We start from the raw sequence: 21,701 nt of genomic DNA, 5'->3' as shown, positions 1-21,701 counted from the left end.
TGAAAATCCTTGTTTTGTGCAATCAACAGGCCAAACCCAAAATGTATGCAATTTACAAGGACACAATTGAATGAACTGAATGATTTTGAATGATTAATTGATTATTGAAACAGTTGGTGATCAATTTTCTGTCAATCAACTAACTGATTAGCCTGGGACCCAGACAAATCTGCAAGCTTATGCTTAATTTGTACTAGTAAATGTGTCTGGTCCTGGTCCCGTTCAGACACATTTCAAGCCAGTCTGGCCTGCTCTAGGCCAATCACAACCATTATCTAATACAGGGCATGTTTAAAACAGTGACTGACAATTTGCGGAGCCAGGGAATCGGTCATTAAGATACATCGTGAAGAGACCATGAAAGTGTGTACACAATTTTGTACCAATCCATCTCTTAGACATTAAGAAATTTCACAGGATGAGGTGAAAATTGTTGACCTGCTGATGTTGTCACACCAAAGTCAGACAAATACAAAAGTACTTAGGAGTCATCCTCTGGGCACCATGAATATGTATGTACCAGATTTCATGGCGGTTCATCCAACAGTAGAGGTATTTCAGTCTGGAACAAAGAGGTAGACCGACCAAGAGACTAGCTGCTAGCATGGCATCTTGTTAATCATCTTGCAACAACTTACATTCACCTTGTGAACCACTTTTTGGTCCAGCCCATCATGTCAACCACAAATCGACCAAAAGTTCTAGCACTATTTCTACATTAACCATACAGATGACTGAAATTTTACACAGTAAAGGGAACATTCTCTGTTGTATTCCCTGCTAAATTCTGCTTCATATATGGAAACCATTGAGTAAACTACCTTGCGCGCACAGTGTTTATATTGTGCCCATACATTTGAATAGCTGTATGCTATTAAATACCCACTTAGGCCCAAATTTCTGTTGCACACACTTCCTCAACACCTCTGGCGAGTCCATCATTACAAACTCAGTTTAGTGGACAGCCTTCAGACCCACAGGACAGACCATGAATGATAGATACCAAACAAATCTAAACTACAAAGCCCCCTGGGAGTGACAACATTGGACCAATTTTCTCTTCCCTGAAACTGTAGCAAGAAACTGCAGCTTTGGCTGTCTGTTAATGCTTTCCAATTGAGAGCGATCCATTAAGTTGTTTGATGCTTTGCTTCCAGTGAATGCTGGATCGCTGAAAATGCTGTGTGTTTGAAAGTCATCTGAAACTCTTAAATGTCTCCTCTGCCTTGAGGGACAGTAAAGTTTTAAATGAGTGTGTCCAAAGTGAAGTACTTGCTCGGCATCTCTGTTGTGAAAACTGCATCCTTCGTCCGGCTGATATGGGACCGGCCACAAACCGCTTTCTCATTAAGGGCAATAGTCTGACCCAGAAATATTGTTAGTGCGATGCCTGCTCAGAGGATAAGCCTATTAACTATGTTTGTTAATAAAACTGTTGAAGTCATCTCATCTCCTTGCATGTGAGAGACGAGCAGGGAAGACGAGCGGTGTTTGTGCATGAGGAGATTTATGAAAGAGTTGGTGATGGTTTTTGTGTGCAAGAGAAACAAGGAGTGTAAGACAGGCTGCCTGCCTTAGAGATAGATTTGAAGGAATTCTAGCTGTGTGCAAATAAAGGAGATGGTGAAAGAGCAGGAAACAGTGTGCATTTGAGAGATAAAGATATTCCAAATATTTTGTGGGCAAGAGAGAAAGCTTGTGACGACTGTTTAGTTTGTGTGTGTGTTTTAAATAAAGCAAATACAGTAAGAGACTATTAGAAAGAGAGGAAGGATGTAGGATCTTATCGTCTCTGAAGAAGGAGCACAAAAAGTATCTCAAGAGGTAAGCTTAAACTTAAACTACACGCAGTAATTACTTAACAGAAGCCCTGGGGTGATTTTTTTCCCCTCTCTCTCTTATATTCCCCGCCACCCCTTCCTTTATCATCCTCGTGCTCTGTAGTCATCTTAATGTGTAATAAACACAGCTAAACTGGCTGTTCTTCAGGTATGATCTGGTTTTGTTGGGAAGCAGCAAATGAGAAGTACAAAGACGCCTTCAGAGACAGACAGCTCAGCCGCCGCGTAATACTCCTGAGTGCAATTTACTGCTCAGCCTCTTTGAAAAAAAAAAAAACTTCAAGCATGCACTCTTGTGTCATACTTCCAAAGGCTCAGTGCCCAGAGCTGCAGAAACACACACACGCACATATATATCCACACTCAGGCACAACAAGGCAATAGGGTGCAGGGCCGGGTTGTTACAACTTCAGCACTGAAGGAAAAAGGCCCCTCTGGGCAGAGTGACATAATTGACTTCCTAAAGAAAGAAAACAGCGAGCCTAAACACTCCCAACAAGTAAACTAGGCAAACTTCACAGGAGCTCGCTTTGCCACTTCTTAGATCAGCTGCACCAGACTGCCTGGAGAAAAGACGGCAGCTCTGCCAGCTAAGAAAAAGGCATCTGCTCCCGTTTCTTTTGTGCATGTGTGTGAGCGTGTGCGCGTATGTGTCCGCCTGTCCAACCGCCCCCTCTCCCAGTGACGAGGTACCACTTCCTGGCCCGAGCCCACTTGACTGGCCGCTTTCCCGTGTTCATGCTGCGAGAGGCCTGCTTTCTGCTCTGCCAACTGACGTCTAAAAAGGGGGACAAGATGTAGTTGTGGGGGAAAGAGTTTGTGCATGTGTGTGTGTGTGTGTGTGTGCGTGTGTGTTAACTGCTATCCTTGAGGGAAGGAGTTTGAGGGTTAGAATTTTGGAGCAAGGCCATTTTGGTTTTGGACTGTTGCTAATTTTTAAGTGACAGTTTTCAAACAACTCAGTGTCTTTTATCATTAGTAATGATAGTGACTCAATAAAAGGAGTTGTTTGATGAAGACACTGAGATGTGAGGACAGATCATGTGGGATTTTGATTATCATAAGATATTTAAACCTAAAATAGGGCTGAATGATTTGTATCACATCGCCTGTGCGTTTGTGCCTTGCACAAAAGTGTGAGCCATTCATAAAAACATTGGTCGTTAGTGTTACTAGTGGTCAAAAACTCCATAACTCCACACAATCTAAATTCAGATGATGTAAGAATTCTATAGCCATTACATTGTGCAATCAATATTTACTTCATAATGATAAGTTGGACACTTGTCAATTTCTAACAAGTCAAAATAGGGTCAGAAGTGTTGTAGCTGTGTATGATCATATCTGAAAGTGTGAAAACATTCTGTGTGAATGTGTAAAAACATTTGATCAAAGAATTTAAATGTTTCATGTGTTAAAAATGAATATAAGCCTCACCACTGGCTGTTCAGGAGGGAGCATCAGATGTGAGACAGAAGGATTTGTACCTGTAGGTATGATTTCTTGCTGTAAACCTAGGATTCACACATTCAGCTGAGTTCTGTGTGAATTCCCATCACCAACAGACAGATGGATGTGTGACTGGAGACCGTTTTTGTAACTGTAGACCTTTCTGCAGATCTTCTTTATGAACTCACATATCTTTTTCATTTACTCAAAAATGTCATGCGAGCTATGGCTCTCCTCGTGGATTCAAATATTAAACCTATTTGTTCAGATACACATTCAAACATATGAATTCATTTGTTCAAGACGTTTTTACACATTCACATAGCTGAATACAAAATGTTCTCACAAGTTCAGGTATAATCATACTCAGCTGCAATACCTTTGACACTATTTTGACTTCATATATTTCCAATTGCAGATAGTCTCTTTTTCTACAAATTAAAATTCCATTGGTGGTCTACATAACATTAAAGAAGACAGGTTTATAGTGCAAGTTACCAGTGCAAAATGGCAGCAGTACCCAGAATATTTTGGCTCCATTTTTTAATTTTTTTTATCTATTTTGGTGGGAATAATTGACCTTTCGCTAAGCCCCGCCCCTCTGTGATGGTCCACCAAGCTGTCACAGTAAGCATGGAGCCCACACTGTAACTAACTGCACTCCCTGAAGAAATATTATCATGTTTTTGGAAAAATGAAATAGTGATTCCAGAGAGAAGCAGACAGAGGGGTCTACAGTCTGTGTTTGAAGGATATATCCAGGATGTCAAACTGACTCAGCAGCAACAACTGGTTAAAAAGACAAAGATAGTTAGAAGCTAAAGCCGAACTATAGGCTACAGATCACAGTGTAAAAGTGAACTACCACATCACTGCTGATCGCCACAGAAGACAATGAATATAAAGGGAAACTTTGCTGATAGTGAACCAGCTGTGTGGCATCACAGTGTGTGCAGATGAATGGTGTTTGGCTTCACCCACTGCCAGCGCCGGGACCTCCACTGCCAGACGGGCAGGAATCTCCAGGGAAAGTCAAACAACATTCATCTGTGCACAATGTGACGACACAGAGCTGGTTGAATATCAGCAAAGTTTCCCTGCTTCCTGTACAGCAGGGTCGGTCTTTTTTTCACTGTTATAATCATTAAAAAGCAAAAGCAGCGTGTGTATACATTCAGTAGGCTAAATCTTCAGTAGCTAGCTAGCTAACCCTACACTTTTCAGGGTTTGATTTTGGAACAGGGAAGAAACGTATATCTTTTTCCAACCTCTCCAGGTAACGAGTATCATTAATACGCGACGTGCCCCAGGCACAACATTTAGCTTCAAATCCACAAAACCAGCCTGAAAATGAAAGAAATCCGAAAAGACTGTTGTTGTCAGACCCTGGTCTGAGCCGGCCTGATGCCATCTTATGATTAGCCAGTCTGTGTCCTGGGGTGGGACTTAGCAAAGTGTCAAGACGCTCCGTCCATCTTTAAATACAGCCCATTGTAAGTACTGTATGTAATGAAAACACTAATATTGATCTCATGTACAGTTTGGCAGATTGATTTAAGGCACCATGTGCATACGAACATACATATGGACCGTTGCATGTACGCTCAGATTTCTATAGTCTGGTATAAGTTGAGAGCGAGGATGTGGGCTGCTATGTGTCAACGTGTGAGTGAGAGTCTTACATTCTCATGTTATATTTGGATGCGTGTGTGAGTAAGGGTCCTGCTGTATATCCGAGTTTTATGTGTGAGTAACTCGGTAAGTGAGCAGCGGGCTCGTTTTAGCCCACTCCCCTCTGCCGGAGTCTACGTCAGCCGAAATCTATCTATGGCGGCTCGCTCATCCTCTGCCACCCCCATATACAGCCGGGCTCAAGACACACACACATTCACACACATGCCACTTCCTTTGGGCTTGGGCGCTGTGCTACTACTAGGAGAGGCACAAAAATAAGCAGATGACTGGCGGCATCTTCCTCAAACAGCGGGACCATCCGGTGCTGAAGATAAACATTTAACCTGGAAATTTTCAGCACTCAGCAAAGTGAAACCTGTCAAAGTTTAAAGAGCAGATTAAACAATCTGTCTCAATAACACTGCAATTAACTTAAAAGCTGTAAAGCACTTCAGCGAGCCGTTGGTCAACAAGTGAGCCAACTGTCCTTTAAAATGTTAAGTTGTTATTGTTCGGTGTCACATTTTATGTCAGGCTTACTGACTCCCAGTTCACCCTTAGTGCGAGTGAAAAGAATTGTGGGATTCATAGCAACCGTTGCCAGTAGCCTCTTTCACTGAATGATGCTGACAGCTTCCAGCCCTCATTCAGTGGCTAGCTGCTCCTTCAGTGGTATTTATAGCCGCTATTGATCGAGACAGATTTGGCTGAGAAGGAAAAGCAGCACTTGAGATTTAGCGGCCGACTATAGAATAGGCTTTGTGTGTCTGAGTGTGCACATTTGGTTGTGTGGGGGAAAAAAAGCACACTGTATGTCACCATCACCTGTGGAGAGAGCGAGGCAGTCATGAGGCCGTCCCATGTTCCTTGTTCACGCTTTCCATTTCCCTCTCAGCTCCATTAAACCCTTCCATGTGAACATGAAAATGATAACACATTAAAAAGCCCCCATCAGCAGCTGCACTACTGTCCTCGCCAAGCTGCACACCCATCAGCCTCAGCAGTCCCTACACACTTAACTTGAGTCACTCAATCAATCCTAGCTGGTGGCCTGACTTACTGGAGGAGGCTACTATCTGAGCACAGTCTTGCTGGGGCTTTCTGTTTAGACTGTTGGAGGATGACTAATCCTCTATTTAAAGGGCTCAGGGCTCGACTGAAGACTTGTGGCATACAGGCAATCAACTGTCAATGCTGAGGTGACGCAATTCACTTTCAGGGGAAACTGTAGGTGGTTAGTTATTGGGATAAAAGAGCAGAGGGAAAAAAGTTTTCCTCACAATCGTCTTCTCCGTACTTGCCAACCTTAAGACCTCAAAAATACGGAGGATTCTGAAACCTAACCTGCATTCTGATGACTTTTAACGAACAAAAACTAAAACTAAAAACAAAGTAATAAGTACACTGCATCAGCATTTTTATGTTAAATACATTTAATTTGGTTTAGTTTTTGGTTCATGACCCTGGGACCCCCACAGAGAACCAGGAGGATTGGAGGGAGCCAGAGTGTCTCCCTGGACCACACACTCCTGGGTCCTGGATGTCTGTGCAGGTGAAACGAGAGGCTCACAGTCTCTGGAAGACATAGCAATAGAGGATCCCTCTCTAACCCCTGAGGTACCCCTAAAACCCCCCGCTAGAACATCCAATCGGACTTACACATGTGTAACGACCAGCACTGGGATGAGATGTCCATCGGCAGCTGGCCTGACTTGAGCAAGGTCAGAGGGTCGGAGAAGAATGGATGGAGGGGAAAGCGCTAACGGGTAGAGTCATACGGCTTATACACACTATACAGTACAATAAATTTGAAAGTTTGTTGTAAATCAGGAGGCATACAGTAGAATTGCAACCCTGGGAGGAAACCGAGAGAGAGCAATTAAAAGACTCCTGGTGAAAACAGGAGGGTTGGCAAGTGTAGTCCTCCAAGACTTTTCATCATGAGCAGCCTAAACTTGATGTGGAGGCTTAACAGTGATAGTTGCACAAATATAGTTCCTCCATCTGTCTGAGTAAGGCTTTTGCCATTAGGTGATGTGGTGGTAATTACTGTGATTATGTGTAAAACACTGATGCAGCTACTGTAGGTACAGAGGCACAGCCCAGCACAATCAGCAGCGACAAAGCAGCTTTAATCACAAGACACGAAGGTCCTCTGGGCTATTACAGCTTTTACATAGTGTTTACTACTGAAACTTTTTGGCTCCAATTTATACATACATCGGACAAAACTTCCCATACTGGCTCGTCCTCTTTGACACAGGTGCAAGTACTGTGATAACCTTACAACAATGGGTGTTAATCGTTAATTATTGATGTTATTTGTGCCACCTGTGTGTGTGTGTGTTTCCTGTTGTGACAAGTCAAATTGCCTGATGTGAGGAAGGTCTGTTCAAATGGCCTGGATGGCCGAGCTATTAAGACTGCACGATGTAAAAAGTTGCACAGAACAAAACAGCCATCATGTATCTGTAAGGGGTTGATGGGTTAATGGTCAGTACCAATGAAACAATCATTACAATGTCAAGTGATTCGAATTCTGGCTTTTCTAAAATGTTTTCCAGCACTCTGCTTTGGACAAAAAATCCTCCCACCAGCACTACACACCTACTCTCATTTCCAGCTGATGGGGGAGGAAACGACGTCCAAGTAACTTTTGGTAGTCAGACTAAAAAGTAAAAGCTGTAATACTGAATATTAGATATGCTCCCTCTTCACTAGATCGTTTGCACTGGATTTCCTCCTACACTGAAACCGCAAAATGTGCCAGATAACTCTCAGCATTGTCATTTCTTGGTTGCAGATGTATAACAGTAGAAGATAGTAATGGCCATATGGAGCTACATTAAGAAACTTCACGCTTTAGCTTCTACAAGTGGAAACAGGAGACAATTTGTCTGTTTAAAACTCTGAAGGAAAATCTTCTGGCAGCATATTCAGCTATTATTAGTGGGTCCACTGGGACCTGTGGTCTGTGGAAGCTTTGTTTTCCTTTTGACTTGTTATTTCAGCAGTGGTAATCAACAATCTTTTTTCATTATCCATTGATCTGCTGATTATTTTCTTGATAAATCAATTAAATGCGCTCTTGTCTGGAGGTAGTTCTTAACATAGAGGTGGCTGAGCCAGCAGCAAGTAGCTAATGGTGCTAACTCCATGAAGAAGCATCAGAAATGGTGCTGACGGGGCGTCGGTAGCGTAGTGGATAGTGCTGGCGCCCCATGTACAGAGGCAATGCCTCGCTGCAGTGGTCGCAGGTTCGATTCCGGCTTGCAACCCTTTGCTGCATGTCATCCCCCAACTCTCTCTTTGTCCCCGTTTCACACTGTCCTGTTTTTGGGCAAAAAGCCCAAAAAATAATCTTAAAAAAAAAGAAGAAATGGTGCTGACAGAGCTAACAGTGTTAACCAGAGGGTGGACACAAAGCTTCTGCAACCCCACTGTGCCAATATCAGCAGTAGACACCACATGAGCACAATGCAGAGAGGTGGTGATGAGCCAGTGGGATACACATATGCACAAACATGCACAAGCAGCCAGACCGTCTACCACAACAAACCACAGAGAAGCTCAGATTACAACACACACAGAGGGCGTGTCACATCATTCTCTACTGGGGATGCCATCATTCCACTTTATCTTTACATAGCAAATAGTTGCTTGCTGCTATAATAATACTATGAATGGCACATACAGAACTTTTAACCATTTGGTCTATAAAATATAAGAAGCCTATTTTAAAAATTAAAAGGTTTCATCTTCAAATGCATTTTTTTTTTTCAAAGATAGACTCAAAGATATTTGTTGTAAACGTATAACCAGTGTACAGAAGGTTACTTCTTAAATGTAATGGCTTACAGAACAGATTACTAGTTACACTGTTGAAAATGTAATAAGTGCTCTATCTCATGCTAAGAACGACAACACTAATTATATTAAAGAGAAGTGGGAACGAGAGATGGGGATTAGATTGTCAGAAGAGGCCTGAGGGGAATATTTGGCAATTTCAATGGTCCTCAACTAACTCCATGGACTGGAGAGAACACTGCTGGAAAACATAATCAAGTACTTTAAGACACCCAACCAAGAGAAATATAGCGATGCTAATATGCCATGCTGGAGGCAGTGCAGTTGGCAAACCATTATCACATATTCTGGGACTGCCCCAAACTGAAATTGTTTTGGAAGGGCGTTCATGACTCTCTTGGTAAAACTTTTAGCACACAGGTTCCTCTGGACTTTGAAACTCTGTATCTGGGCCGTGTTTGTTTTTTGGACCAAGGGAAGGATATAAGACTACTACAAATTCTCTTAACGGCAACTAAAAAAGATACCACTATGAGATGGCTAAATCCAGCACCACCAACAATAGACGATTGGCTTGGAATAGTTTTACAAATATTCAAAATGGAAAAAATAACATATTGTTTAAGAACCCAAAAAAATAAATTCTATCTGATTTGGAACAAATGGATCGCATATATAACCTCTATCAGAGGTGACTTTATCTGAGCCTATGGTCCATCAGACTTTACTTTAATCTATTTTATTTTGTTCTATTACTTCTTTTCACTCCATTATCCGACCTGGCTGGCAACATAATCTCCCACTGTTCCATGTAAATAGTTGCTTGTGTGATTTCCTGTTCCTAATTTTATATACTAAAAACTGGGAAGATCAACACTGTCAATGAGGATGCAGCTACTGTCATGTTAATTACTTCAACAGCAAAGAACCTGATACTTTGTAACTGGGGATAGCTGCCAATAGCTACCAATGAAAAAAGTGCTATCTTCTTCCTGTTTTGGCTGAGCAATAGTTGATGCACTTTCCTTTGTGCCATAAATTGAGCCTTTATTTTCCCAGGGGATTGTACCCGGTGGCAGACAGTACTGCATAGTGACAGCGAGACATAGGGAAACGATCTCAATGTGATGGTGTTATCATTCAATAGCTATTACACTGTGCTATCAGCGTATACTTTACAGTGATAAGATAAAGCAAAAAATCTTGTCTATCGTCACTTTAATGGTGAATAAAATGGGTCAGTTTGGCAACTGCGGCTTTAACCTTCCACATTCCAAGCAGAAATGACAGTAATAATGTTCGTTCGACAGACATCCCAGCTGCGTCTTACCTGGCCAGTGCCTGGACCTTGGCTGTGTGTCTCTCCTCCAGCTCTGCCAGCTTCCTCTTGAGCAGATCAGTTTCCTGCCTCAGGCCTGCTGAGTGCTCCATCTCCCCATCCAGCAGACTGCGAAGAGACCTGTCAAAGACATCAAGCACATCACACATCTTAGTATACGTTTTATGTCCCATTTACATTCAGGTGATGCGTCTTGCACAGACCTTATCCTCCACACTGAGACATACTAAATGTTTACATTCTGGTAATTTTGATAAACAGTAGATTGGATAAACAGTATTAAGCTTCTTTAATTGCAGTCACACTCAGCTCTGATACAAAACATTTAATCAACACATCTGTGATTGCATCGCTGTTATTTTAAAGCCACGAGCACAAATCGCAGTTTATCTTTAAAATCTTAATACTGCCTGCCAGAAGATTCACATTTATTTATGATTAATTCCATAGGTGTGTAAACATATCACTGTGCATTTTGGTCTTTACAACAGATTTTTATTGAACTGTGCTTTGCTGTTTGCACAACGCTCCTTTTTAGCAGCTGTTAAATGAGTGTAAATCATAAGTCTCTGGTGGCTTGATGCTAAAAACAAAACACAACAAAACAGTTTCCTGCCCCCAAGTCACCACAAAAAAAACCCTCTCGTCTCAGGATAAAAGGAAAACAAGCTGACACAATTTATACAGAAAGGTCATTCGATATCTTCCTCCAGTCTGAGTGTAAGTGTGTATGTGTTTGGGGGTTTGCGGGCGGCAGATAAGGAGAATATAACCCGTAACGTACGTGTTCTGTTCCTCCAGTTCGTCCTTCCTGTTCATCATGGCTACAATGGCCTGACGCAGCTCCACTGCAGAGGAGAGAGACCACAGTGAGACTTATATACTAAAACTACTTCAAAGACACAAAACACACACAGACACTACACACAGCAATATGCAAAAACTAATAACGTACAGTCTTCAAATGTAGAAATAATGGAATCCAACTTTTTAATGCTGCTCTTTTGTTCCATCTTTAAGATGAACTGCTTTGATAAAATCAGGTTTTTACTTTTTTAAGATGACAGAACTTATGCATAATATCTATCTGACTCACAGAGAACACTTTTATTGCTACAGTAAAACATTTTCTGGAAGCTGCTAAAAAACCCTGAAGAGAGAGCCTAATCCAAGATAAATTTTGGGAGGCAAACACTGGCTACCACTTACATTAAACTATGTATCAAGAAAATATGAAACCAAACTCAAAACAACTTTTATAAGTGAATTGTGGGCAGTGTTATTCTACTCAACTGATCATACAGTTGAGCACAGCCGACGGCAGGACAAGAAAACCACCATTCGCTTGTCCCGTCATTTTGGCTCATACACCTCAACACCAACACCAGCCATTTTTATTGTGTTACCACTCAAAACCTTTTTTTTCGACAATGTATTTACTAGTTTTCACTTTAACGACAAGTAGAAGATGGACACATTATGAAATCTACAGGAGTTTCTAAATAATAGAAACAAACAAACAAAAAGAAAAAGAACACCAGCTTAGATTCATACACACAACGAAGAAGTTACAATGATGCACATTATGTTTACGTGCACAAAATATTCTGGGTTTTCTTTTCTGTTATATTCAAGTTTTTGCCCTTATTACAAATAAGACAATATTCCTACTAAGCTGTTTATATGGCTAAGACTGTAATATTGGAAAAGTATAACAGCTGGAGCCACTTGTCCTATTTTGCGTCTTTGTGTCAAAGATAGGATTTTTTTTTTTAAGTTTTCCACCAGTGGAGTACTTGTAAGACCATGCGAACACGGGCTCCGTCTTTCATTCCTTCAACCACTTTCTTGAAAAGGTCAGTAAGAGCCAAATAAGGCCTGTTTCCACCACAGGAACTTCAGGGTAATTTTACGGGGCCGGGGCCATTGGTGCGTGTCTCCACCGCAGGAACCACCCCTGAAGGAAAGAGTTCCGAAACTTTTACAGGGGCTAAACAAGTCCCTGCCTCGGAGTAGGTACTCAGGACAGCCCCGGAAAACTCCTGGGTGGGGCTTGGGGTTTACTTGGTGCTGATTGGATATACTCAAGGCGGGATGTGACATCAACAGAAAGCGACAAAATAGCCAGCATTTTTAAAACTCAGCAGACGAGGAGTCGCATTTTTAAAAGGAGTCACCCCGGTCAAAATGGTCACGCAACGATTACGTCACATCCAGAGTCCGGTGACTTTACAGGAACCTTCCTCCTACTCCGCCCTCTCAGTGGAGACACGGCAGTTGAGAGGGCCGAGCGAAAGGATGTTCCTGTAAAGTTCCTGCCCCGCAAATAGTACCAGGAACTTCTTCAGTGGAAACGGGCCTGTCATTCACTCAGTAGATCTGAAACATAAGTTACCATGGATGCACACTGGGTGGCGCTGTGTTGATATTTTGAACATAAGGGTATAACGGTAGGAACAACATTGATGCTATCAGGTGTTTCAACCCGGAAGAGCAATAGGTTTTTGACCGCTGTGGTGCAGGACAGTGTGTAACATGCTGTGTGTTCAGTTTGAATGAAAGGTTGACATTGACATTAACATTGAAGATGGACATTTATTCAACCTGTGTTTGGCGCTATGAATAAATACTTATAGTTTTGCAACTGGAACCTGCAGTTTATTGTACGGAACGCAACATGGCCCTGCCCATCCCCCCCCCTGACTCTTCTGCTGTCTGTCTTGGTCAACCATCTCCCACTCTGCCCTCCTCCCCCACTCCTCCCTCTCACACCTCAACACCCTCCTGCTTGACCCCCCCTCCTCCTCCTCCTCCTCCTCCTCACACCTCATCCCCCCATGGTCAGACTGACTGCTCTCTCCATCATGAGGACTACACCCCTCCCCCATGTGTCGTCACCTCCACAATGTGCTTCACTGCTGACCATGTGAGAAGACAGCTGATGAGACTCCACTCAAATAAGGCTGCAGGCCCTGATGGTGTCAGCCCCAGGGTGCTCAAAGCCTGTGCCCCCCAGCTATGTGGAGTACTTCAGCATGTCTTCAACATGAGCCTGAGTCTCCAGAGGGTCCCCTTGCTGTGGAAGACATCCTGCCTTGTTCCTGTGCCAAAGACGTCACGTCCCAGTGGCTCCAAGGACTACAGACCCGTGGCATTGACCTCCCACATCATGAAGACCCTGGAGAGACTCGTCTTGGAGCAGCTCCGGCCCATGGTCAAGCCACTTTTGGACCCCCTCCAGTTCGCCTATCAGCCCCGACTTGGAGTTGAGGACGCCATCATCTACCTGCTCAACCGCGTCTACGCCCATTTGGATAAGCCGGCGAGCACTGTGAGGGTCATGTTTTTTGACTTCTCTAGTGCATTCAACACCATCCGTCCAGCTCTACTGGGTGACAAGCTGACAGCAATGCAGATGGATGGCCCCCTGGTGTCCTGGATTGTAGACTACTTGACTGGCAGACCACAGTATGTGCGCTTGCAACGCTGTGTGTCAGACAGAGTGGTCAGCAATACCGGGGCCCCGCAGGGGACTGTCCTCTCTCCCTTCCTCTTCACCCTCTACACCACGGACTTCAGCTATTGCACTGAGACCTGCCATCTTCAGAAGTTTTCTGATGACTCTGCTATAGTTGGATGTATCACCAAGGGTGATGAGGATGAGTACAGGGCTGTTGTGGATAACTTTGTCACATGGTGTGAGTAGAACCATCTGCAGCTCAACGTGGCAAAGACAAAGGAACTGGCTGTGGATCTGAGGAGGACCAAGACATCGGTGACCCCTGTTTCCATCCAAGGGGTCAGTGTGGACATTGTAGAGGACTATAAATACCTGGGGGTACACATTGACAGTAAACTGGACTGGGTTAAGAACACTAACGCTCTCTACAGGAAGGGCCAGAGCCGTCTCTATTTTCTGAGGCGACTGAGGTCCTTCAACATCTGCCGGACTATGCTGAGGATTTTCTATGAGTCTGTGGTGGCCAGTGCTATCCTCTATGCTGTTGTGTGCTGGGGCAGCAGGCTGAGGGTGGCGGACGCCAACAGACTTAACAAACTGATCCGCAAGGCCAGTGACGTTGTGGGAACGGAGTGTGACTCTCTGATGGTGGTGTCAGAGAGGAGGATGCTGTCTAAGCTACGAACTATCTTGGACAATGTCTTACACCCACTCCACCATGTGCTGGTCAGGCACAAGAGTACTTTCAGTGGGAGACTCATACCACCAAGATGTACCACTGAGCGCCACAGGAAATCATTCCTGCCTGTGGCCATCAAACTGTACAACTCCTCCCTCTGAGTGGCCCTCACACACTGCAATAACTTAATTTAACTTGTGCAATAACCCCGTTCACCCTGACTGTATATATTCTGTTTGTGTAAATTTTGTTTACAATACACATACATATATATATATTGTAAACAAAATTTACACAAACAGAATATATACATATATATATATATATATATATATATATATATATATATATATATATATATACATACATACACACACATATATAATTTATACAATTTACGTTTATGTTTGTTAATAATTCCTGTTTATTTAACTATATATTTGTTAATACTATTGTTTAAATTTCTCATATTTTCATGTATCTTTCCTGTCTTGCAAGGAGCACCTGTAACATAAATAATTTCCCCTTGGGGATCAATAAAGTATTTCTGATTCTGATTCTGATTCTGAACACAACAAAGGACGCTGTGGCATCAACCGCGTAATGCACGTTAGCCAGGTCAGGCCGGGTGAAACATCTCATGTAGCTGCAAGTCAGTGTTGTGATATTTGCACATTATCCAAGAACCTGTTAATATCCATGTCTTTCATGATGTTTAAACACAGGTATGCTTCTTTATCTGACCAGAGGTACAGGCTTTTCTTTCAGCCATGCATCTCTACCCTTCAGCCTTGCAAAATGTTAGTCAGTCGGACTGTGTAAAACATAACCATGACAACGTACGGAGCTGACTGTAAACAGGCAAGAGGCAGTGTCTCGCAAACTGTGGTAAAACCCCAGTTGTGATGCAAAATCTGAAAGCACTGTATACATGCCTTAAGAGCACTCTTAAATCCAAATTACATCAGTATATTCCACATGTAGGCGGCACTTCTGTGTGGAGTTTGCATGTTCTCCCCGTGTCAGTGTGGGTTTTCTCTGGGTACTCCAGCTTCCTCCCACAGTCCAAAGACATGCAGGTTAATTGGTGACTCTAAATTGTCCGTAGGTGTGAATGTGAGTGGTTGTCTGTCTCTATGTGTCAGCTCTGTGATAGTCTGGTGACCTGTCCAGGGTGTACCCCGCCCCTCGCCCAATGTCAGCTGGGATAGGCTCCAGCCCCTCTGCAACCCCCAACAGGATAAGTGGAAAATGAATGAATGAATGAATGAATGAAAATTCCACATGTCTTAACTGGAAAATGCTACATTTGGAAAAAGACTTAATACTGATTATCCAAACAGAGTATGCTGTTTATGTGACCTGTGTCAAATTCAGAACATTGTTACATTAGGAATAATAGTGGAAATTATTAGTGTGCATGTAAATGTAGTCAATGGCAATGTACAATGAGAACAATCAAGAAAATCCCTGCAGCATGATGGCAGGCACCATGTAATGGCAGTAAATCAAACAGCACTCTCTGACTTTAATTTATCTGCTGCAGTAAAATGTTCTTCCTCATAGCATAAGTAAGATTTTAGTACAACCCTTTATTGTTTTTGATGTTACATATCTGCCTGGTTGGCCCAGGATGTGGGACAGAAGGTCCCTTATCTCCAGTTCCAAATCCATTTTTTTTTTCCATATCAGATAGCACATTGGACCAGTACCTCAGCTTTATGGCTCGACCACACACAATGAGTTAGAGTGCCAATTACAACCACTCAGGACAGTTATCAGCCATAGCCCTTTTATGAATCCACTGATATATTCAGCTGATGTTTGCCCTTAATAACATATTATGGGCTGTTACTCTCGCCCATCTCTGATATAATGGCAGCTCCTCCCTGACTACAGCAAAATAAAATATTAAACAATATCTCAAAATTGTTCATGTTACAAAGCTGTCACCCAAAACAATTTCCGGAGTAATGGATTCTGACATTTCTCTAAAGCCGTTATGATTACTGAGCTCATGTTTTGTAAAGTACTCTGACTTGAACGTGGGTGAAATAAGCTGATGCCGTAGATCAGCTGTTTCAAAAAATAATGGAATGTCCACAAACAATAAATTAAAATCATGTCTCTACAGACGGCTTGTTCAGTCATCTATTGACTGAATTATGTTTTCTTGACAATGCCCATAATGCCCAATAATGGAGAGTTATTGCATCATGTGATGATATTAAATGCTGCTTTTCCATCTTGAAAAAAAGAAATGCTGAATACTTAAACTCTGGAAAGTCCATAAAGAGTTCATTTTTTTCTCAAGGTGTCTTTACGAGGCATCAGCAGTCTAATTCCAAATTAAAATGTTGACCTCGAGGAAAGCTTACGGGATTACCAAAGTTATTAAAATTGAACCTGAAGGGCACATGAATGTGTGTAACAAATGTCATGGCAATCCCTCCGAAAGTAGTCGAGACATTTCACTAAAAGACCTCATAAAAGCGCTGGAGGTCGAGAAAGGGGACCACCAAAGTCATTACGAGACATCATGTGGGAACCATGAATGTCTGTACAAAATTTCAGTTGGACGTGGACCCAGACCCAGGGTGAGTCTGAGTGAGACAAAAGAAGCCTCCCGGAGGAAGACAAGCTTTGCCCGGTCAGGCTCAGAGACAACATTATCAGAAGTGGTGAATTTACAGCTCACACAACTTAATACCGTCTCTGGCTTCTGTTTGGTATCTAGTGTCGGCAAAAGATGTTGCATTTTCTAAATTTATCGTTAGCATAGAAGAAATTTATTGTAGGGTAAGATAAACCCCTTGAGATGCATCATCTCGTTTTCGAGGGGGTCCTAATAGTTAGTACGCATTAGCTCAGAGGGCTAACTTGGCTTATTTACCATATTACGTAAACGTCACTACCATCCTGAATATCAAGTGGAACTCCATTCAAAAATCCAGCAGTTCAGTAAAGCCTTGCATGATCGTCTATGTTACGTGTGGCCCTGTATATCTTGTATTATGCACCGCTGGGTGTACTTCTTGTTTTGCTCTCTGTCTTTCTCTCTCTGACTCCACACTACTTGTCTCACTCCTTCAGCAGTAGCGCTGCACCTGAGAGAAATTGGCAGGCTAGAATAAACGGGAGCTGAGGGGCGGAGTGTGGGATGGAGATTGCCAATAGTTTAGTTTCTGAATTTTGTGTGGTTTGGGGGATGAGCTGGGTGCGACGGCCAACACAATGGTTGGCCCAGCCCCATCTTTTGTTTGGTTTGGCTGAGATCTCCAACCCCTGTTTGTGGCGTTCTTTTTGGTATGTTCGGTTTCTTGTAGTACCTTGGTTTGTTTAGAACAGTGGTTCGCAACTGGTCCAGCCATGGGGTCCAGATTTCTCCTTTGTCATTAGTTCAAGGTCCAAAGTTTAATATATTCAGCGTCATATTTGTGTTTGGCCATGTCGTCGAGCTAGATTGCTGTCTCTGTCAAGTAGCTGTCCATTAGTCGTTTATTTTACAGCAGGAAATGGCACTTGACAATAAAAGCTACGCTCCAGAAATTCACCGTACTTCCACATAAAGTGCCTTTTTTAGAACCTTGACATGTTTGCGAGTCACTTGCTGTCCATTCAGGATGGACTCCTGACCCACTTTAAGAGCGTGACCCACCTGTTGGGAACCATTGGTTTAGAGAGGCTGTAACAAATAGTCAAATATTTGTATTGAACAGCCAAATCTGATTCGACTGACAAAACTCTGAGTCAAGTACAGCCCCATATATTTCACAGGATTTGTGAAAACTTCAGCCTCCTGGTGGCGCAGGATGGGGATCACCAAATTCTTAGGCTTCATCGTCCAGCGGCTGTGAATGTCTGCACAAAATTTCATGGCAATCCATTTCAGTCTGGACCAAAGTGGTGGACCAACAGACACGCTGATGGCTAAAATAAGAACAAGCCTAAACACTGACAATTCTGGGATCACTATGTAGGAAAAAAGTATTGTACTAACATGTTAATTAACAATGAATACGATGATAAAAGTTGCAGTACTAAGTGTCATTTTTTCGCTGTGGAGCCTGGTCAAATTTAATACAAGACAGCAGCAACTCCAGTCTAGAAATCCTCAGTATCTTTTCCAGCCTTAAAGCAACAGTCAGCTGAACTGTATCAGCTACAGCCAAAGTCTGCTAGCAGTCAGCTGCTGGCTGATGTTAATGTCCATCCTGATGTAAAGGACAGATTTGGGCCGGGATGTGTGGTGGTACAGTGAGTCATCTCCGTAGTTACGCTTGGAGGTGCACATGAAGGTTTCAAAGCCCCTAACTAGGCTGTTACCAGGACTTCCAAAAATAACAACCACGAGACAAGGAGTTAATCTTCCCTGCACTGTGCATTCCACCATCACACAACATGCAGAGACCACGACTCCTATTCTCATAACTAATGTAGGGTGTCGACGTAGCCCCAGACACAAGTAGGTCTCCACCAGCCCCGAGCTAAGTGCCAGGTTGGGGGGAGGAGGAGGAAGAAGAGGAGGAGTGTGATGAAGAGTGCAACAGAGAGCAGAGGAGAAAAGAGGAAGTCTATTATCTCCACGGCTTCACTCTCCACATCAGCAGGCCAGGAATAAATGTGACCTTACGTCCGACCACGCGTTCACAGCGGGTGCCACAGACAAGCCATTAGGGACTTCAGTGGACCCAGACGCCCCTCCGGCCTCGCAGGGGGATGTGGTCAAATTACAGCACAAGTGTGAGTGTGAGGGGAAATACATGTGTGAGCAACTTTGTCCTCGTGTGTATAAGAGACATCTTTAATGGGACGAGTATGTGTGTGTGTGTGTGTGTGTGTGTGTGTGTGTCTGTGTCTGTGTCTGTGTGTCTGTCTGTCTGTTTCCACCGGAACCTGCGCGCTTACTCAATTGTTCCAATAATAGATGCATTAGCAGAGAGCTTGGCCATGTAATCGAGGTGCCTTGTGAATTATAGACTCCATACTCTCCAATCAATGGACGGCTTGGCCTCACACGCTGTTAGGTCGGCAGGGTGGCAATCGGTGAGGGACAGCTTGCACGACACTCTTCTTCCTCTCAACACCATTCTTCCTCTCAGTTTCTCACACATATCTTTAAAATCCAGCATGCTTTGCAATCATCTGTGTGTGTGTGTGTGTGTGTGTGTGTGTGTGTGTGTGTGTGTGTTTCACAAAGCCTTAATCATGAAAAGGGCAAACACTGTCATTAGCTGTTTTTACTATTCTTTAGCACTAAACATACACACGCTATAATGATACATTGCAAATTTTTCTATTCATAGAAGGTCTTATTATTCTCTTGCATCAGGATGTGAGCCAATCAACTGCTCATTCTGATTCCTGAATGAATCAACATGCTCAAGCTTTTTCGTATTGTCTGCGGACGTTTCATCAACTGACAAGAGTCGGATTTTTAAACCAGTGCAAATATGCATTCGCTGCGACCACACACGTCCACATGTTGCCCATGTTTGCCAAATGGCCACCCACCCTTTAAGCCAACTGGCATGAACACAAACACCCACCTTCACACACACATACTTGACCTCTGTGCCAAATGTCAGCCTCTTGGGGCAAAAACTTTCTGCCAAAGGTGGGAAAGTTTTTGTGGAACTGCAAACCAATCAACCAACACTGTGAGCTAAGGAGCTGCAACAAAAAGAATGGTCAAAATCAAATCAGCAGAGGTCCAGACATGAGAGCTGAGATGATATGCGTATCTCCTGAGTTAATACTATCCCAATACTTGGGTGCTGATTCAATATGTATTGCCATTTTTTAAGTATTGCGATTCAATATTACAATTTGTTTGCGATTTTTGTTCCCTTTTTTAACACTATCCCATGGGAAAAGTTGAATAATACACTTCTAGAGACTTTACATAATGAGATATATTTCCAAAAACAATACACATCAGGTGCCAGTCAATCTCTCTGGCTGTTATTTCAGCAGCATTAGAACTCTATAGAAAAGCGGTAATTAAACTAATGTTTTTATGGTCCTATTTGTAATCATTTTATTCCTATGAAGCACTTTGTGACCTTGCTCTGTAAACGGTGCTATATTAAATAAACTTTTACTTACTTAATATAATGTACACTACATGTACAATACAATGGGAAAAAATACATTTGGAAGTAAACATAAACTGCTACATCTAGCTTTCCTGTTCATCAAGCTTGCAGTTTTTCCCAAACATTGATTTATTTGTGTGTGACTGCCAGAATATCAACACTGAACTTTCATTTCATTGAATTTTTATTCGAGCAGCTTAAGGTCCATGTCCTTGGACTGTCTGCCATTGTCTGCTTTCTCATATCCGCTTTGTTTTTCTTGAAACAAAGACTAAGATGTTTAGTCCTTAACATGTGTCAAGAAGCAAAAACACTAGGTCCTACATTCCCCACAATGCATCTCATTAGCATCTTTTATTATGTCTCCAGTGCTTCCAAACAACCGACTTCTTCCAAACCCTTCACATTCAGATTAAGTGTAGAGTTCTGTTAACATTTCAAGCTGTCATTTCAAGTCTCAAGCTGAGATGACCCTCATGACATAACAATGACATCATCGGGGATATTTTTTCTAAAGTATTTTTTCTAAAGGCCTCCCCACAGCTACAGATGAAATTATACAACTGTTTTCACAGGCTGAGTAGTACTCTTCCTAGTGAGCAACCTGAACTTCATATGCACAATTCGTGGAGTGCCCCTTTAACGTGGCCTTTATGAAGATATAAGTTAAGCTTCAGATTAGACAAATGCAAATTAAGTTTAAACTGCTTAAAGGCAAAATCTACAATGAGATATTTAAATAAACTTGGTGCTTTCCAAGAATTGTTCTCCCAAGTTACTATCCCTCAACCTGCCTCATCTTCTTCTTCCTCAGTGGTTTCCTACGTTTTTCCACAATGACTTTGCACAGCCTCTCGAGAAAGGCTCCTGTACTTGTTGCTTTGGGTTACGAGAGTAGGCGGGGAGAGCAAAAGCAACACCACCAGCGAAAGAGAGAGAGAGGTTTTTCCAGTCGAGAAGAAGTCATGGTCTTTTAGTCAAAATGCAAAATCTGTTTTGGCTGCATTGCATTCTGGTCTACTGAGCCGACAGTAGGCGTAAAAAATTGGTATCTCTGCCTCTGTGGCGATGGGGTTTTTTTCCTGTGAGACTGTTGGATGTCAGTGAGTCTGGAGAGGAGCTCTTTGCTCTTTGATTCCGGGGGACTGACACAAAAAACTGACATTACAGTAATGTTACAGTGTGTGAGGGCGACTTTTAACTAAAAGCTCAGTGACTGTGATCTGCTGTTTTACATCTTTCTACGGCCTCCTGGAGCTCCGTATGTAGAGGACCGTTTTCTCTGCCTTTACAGCAGAGATTTTTTTCGCCAGCTCTCTCTGTAGCGCTGCGACCTCCTCTTAGCGAGGGCTAA

General features: G+C 42.7%; 1 protein-coding gene across 1 annotated transcript in view; it reads right to left on the bottom strand.

Annotated features, from left to right (window-relative positions):
• The window catches only part of snx29 (sorting nexin 29), a 202,922-nt gene that overhangs the window by 161,276 nt on the left and 19,945 nt on the right, over positions 1-21,701 (bottom strand). The window contains exons 12-13 of the mRNA XM_078163261.1: positions 10,895-10,958; positions 10,102-10,230 (exon numbers count right to left, since the gene is read on the bottom strand). Of these exons, the coding sequence (XP_078019387.1) occupies positions 10,102-10,230; positions 10,895-10,958 (193 nt within the window). The remainder of the gene's footprint in view (positions 1-10,101; positions 10,231-10,894; positions 10,959-21,701) is intronic.

This window comes from Epinephelus lanceolatus, chromosome 21 (assembly GCF_041903045.1).
Source record: "Epinephelus lanceolatus isolate andai-2023 chromosome 21, ASM4190304v1, whole genome shotgun sequence".
Classification (NCBI taxonomy): Eukaryota; Metazoa; Chordata; class Actinopteri; order Perciformes; family Serranidae; genus Epinephelus; species Epinephelus lanceolatus.
The sequence above is the reverse complement of the archived record's forward strand: the minus strand, read 5'-3'. Positions and strand labels throughout refer to the sequence as shown.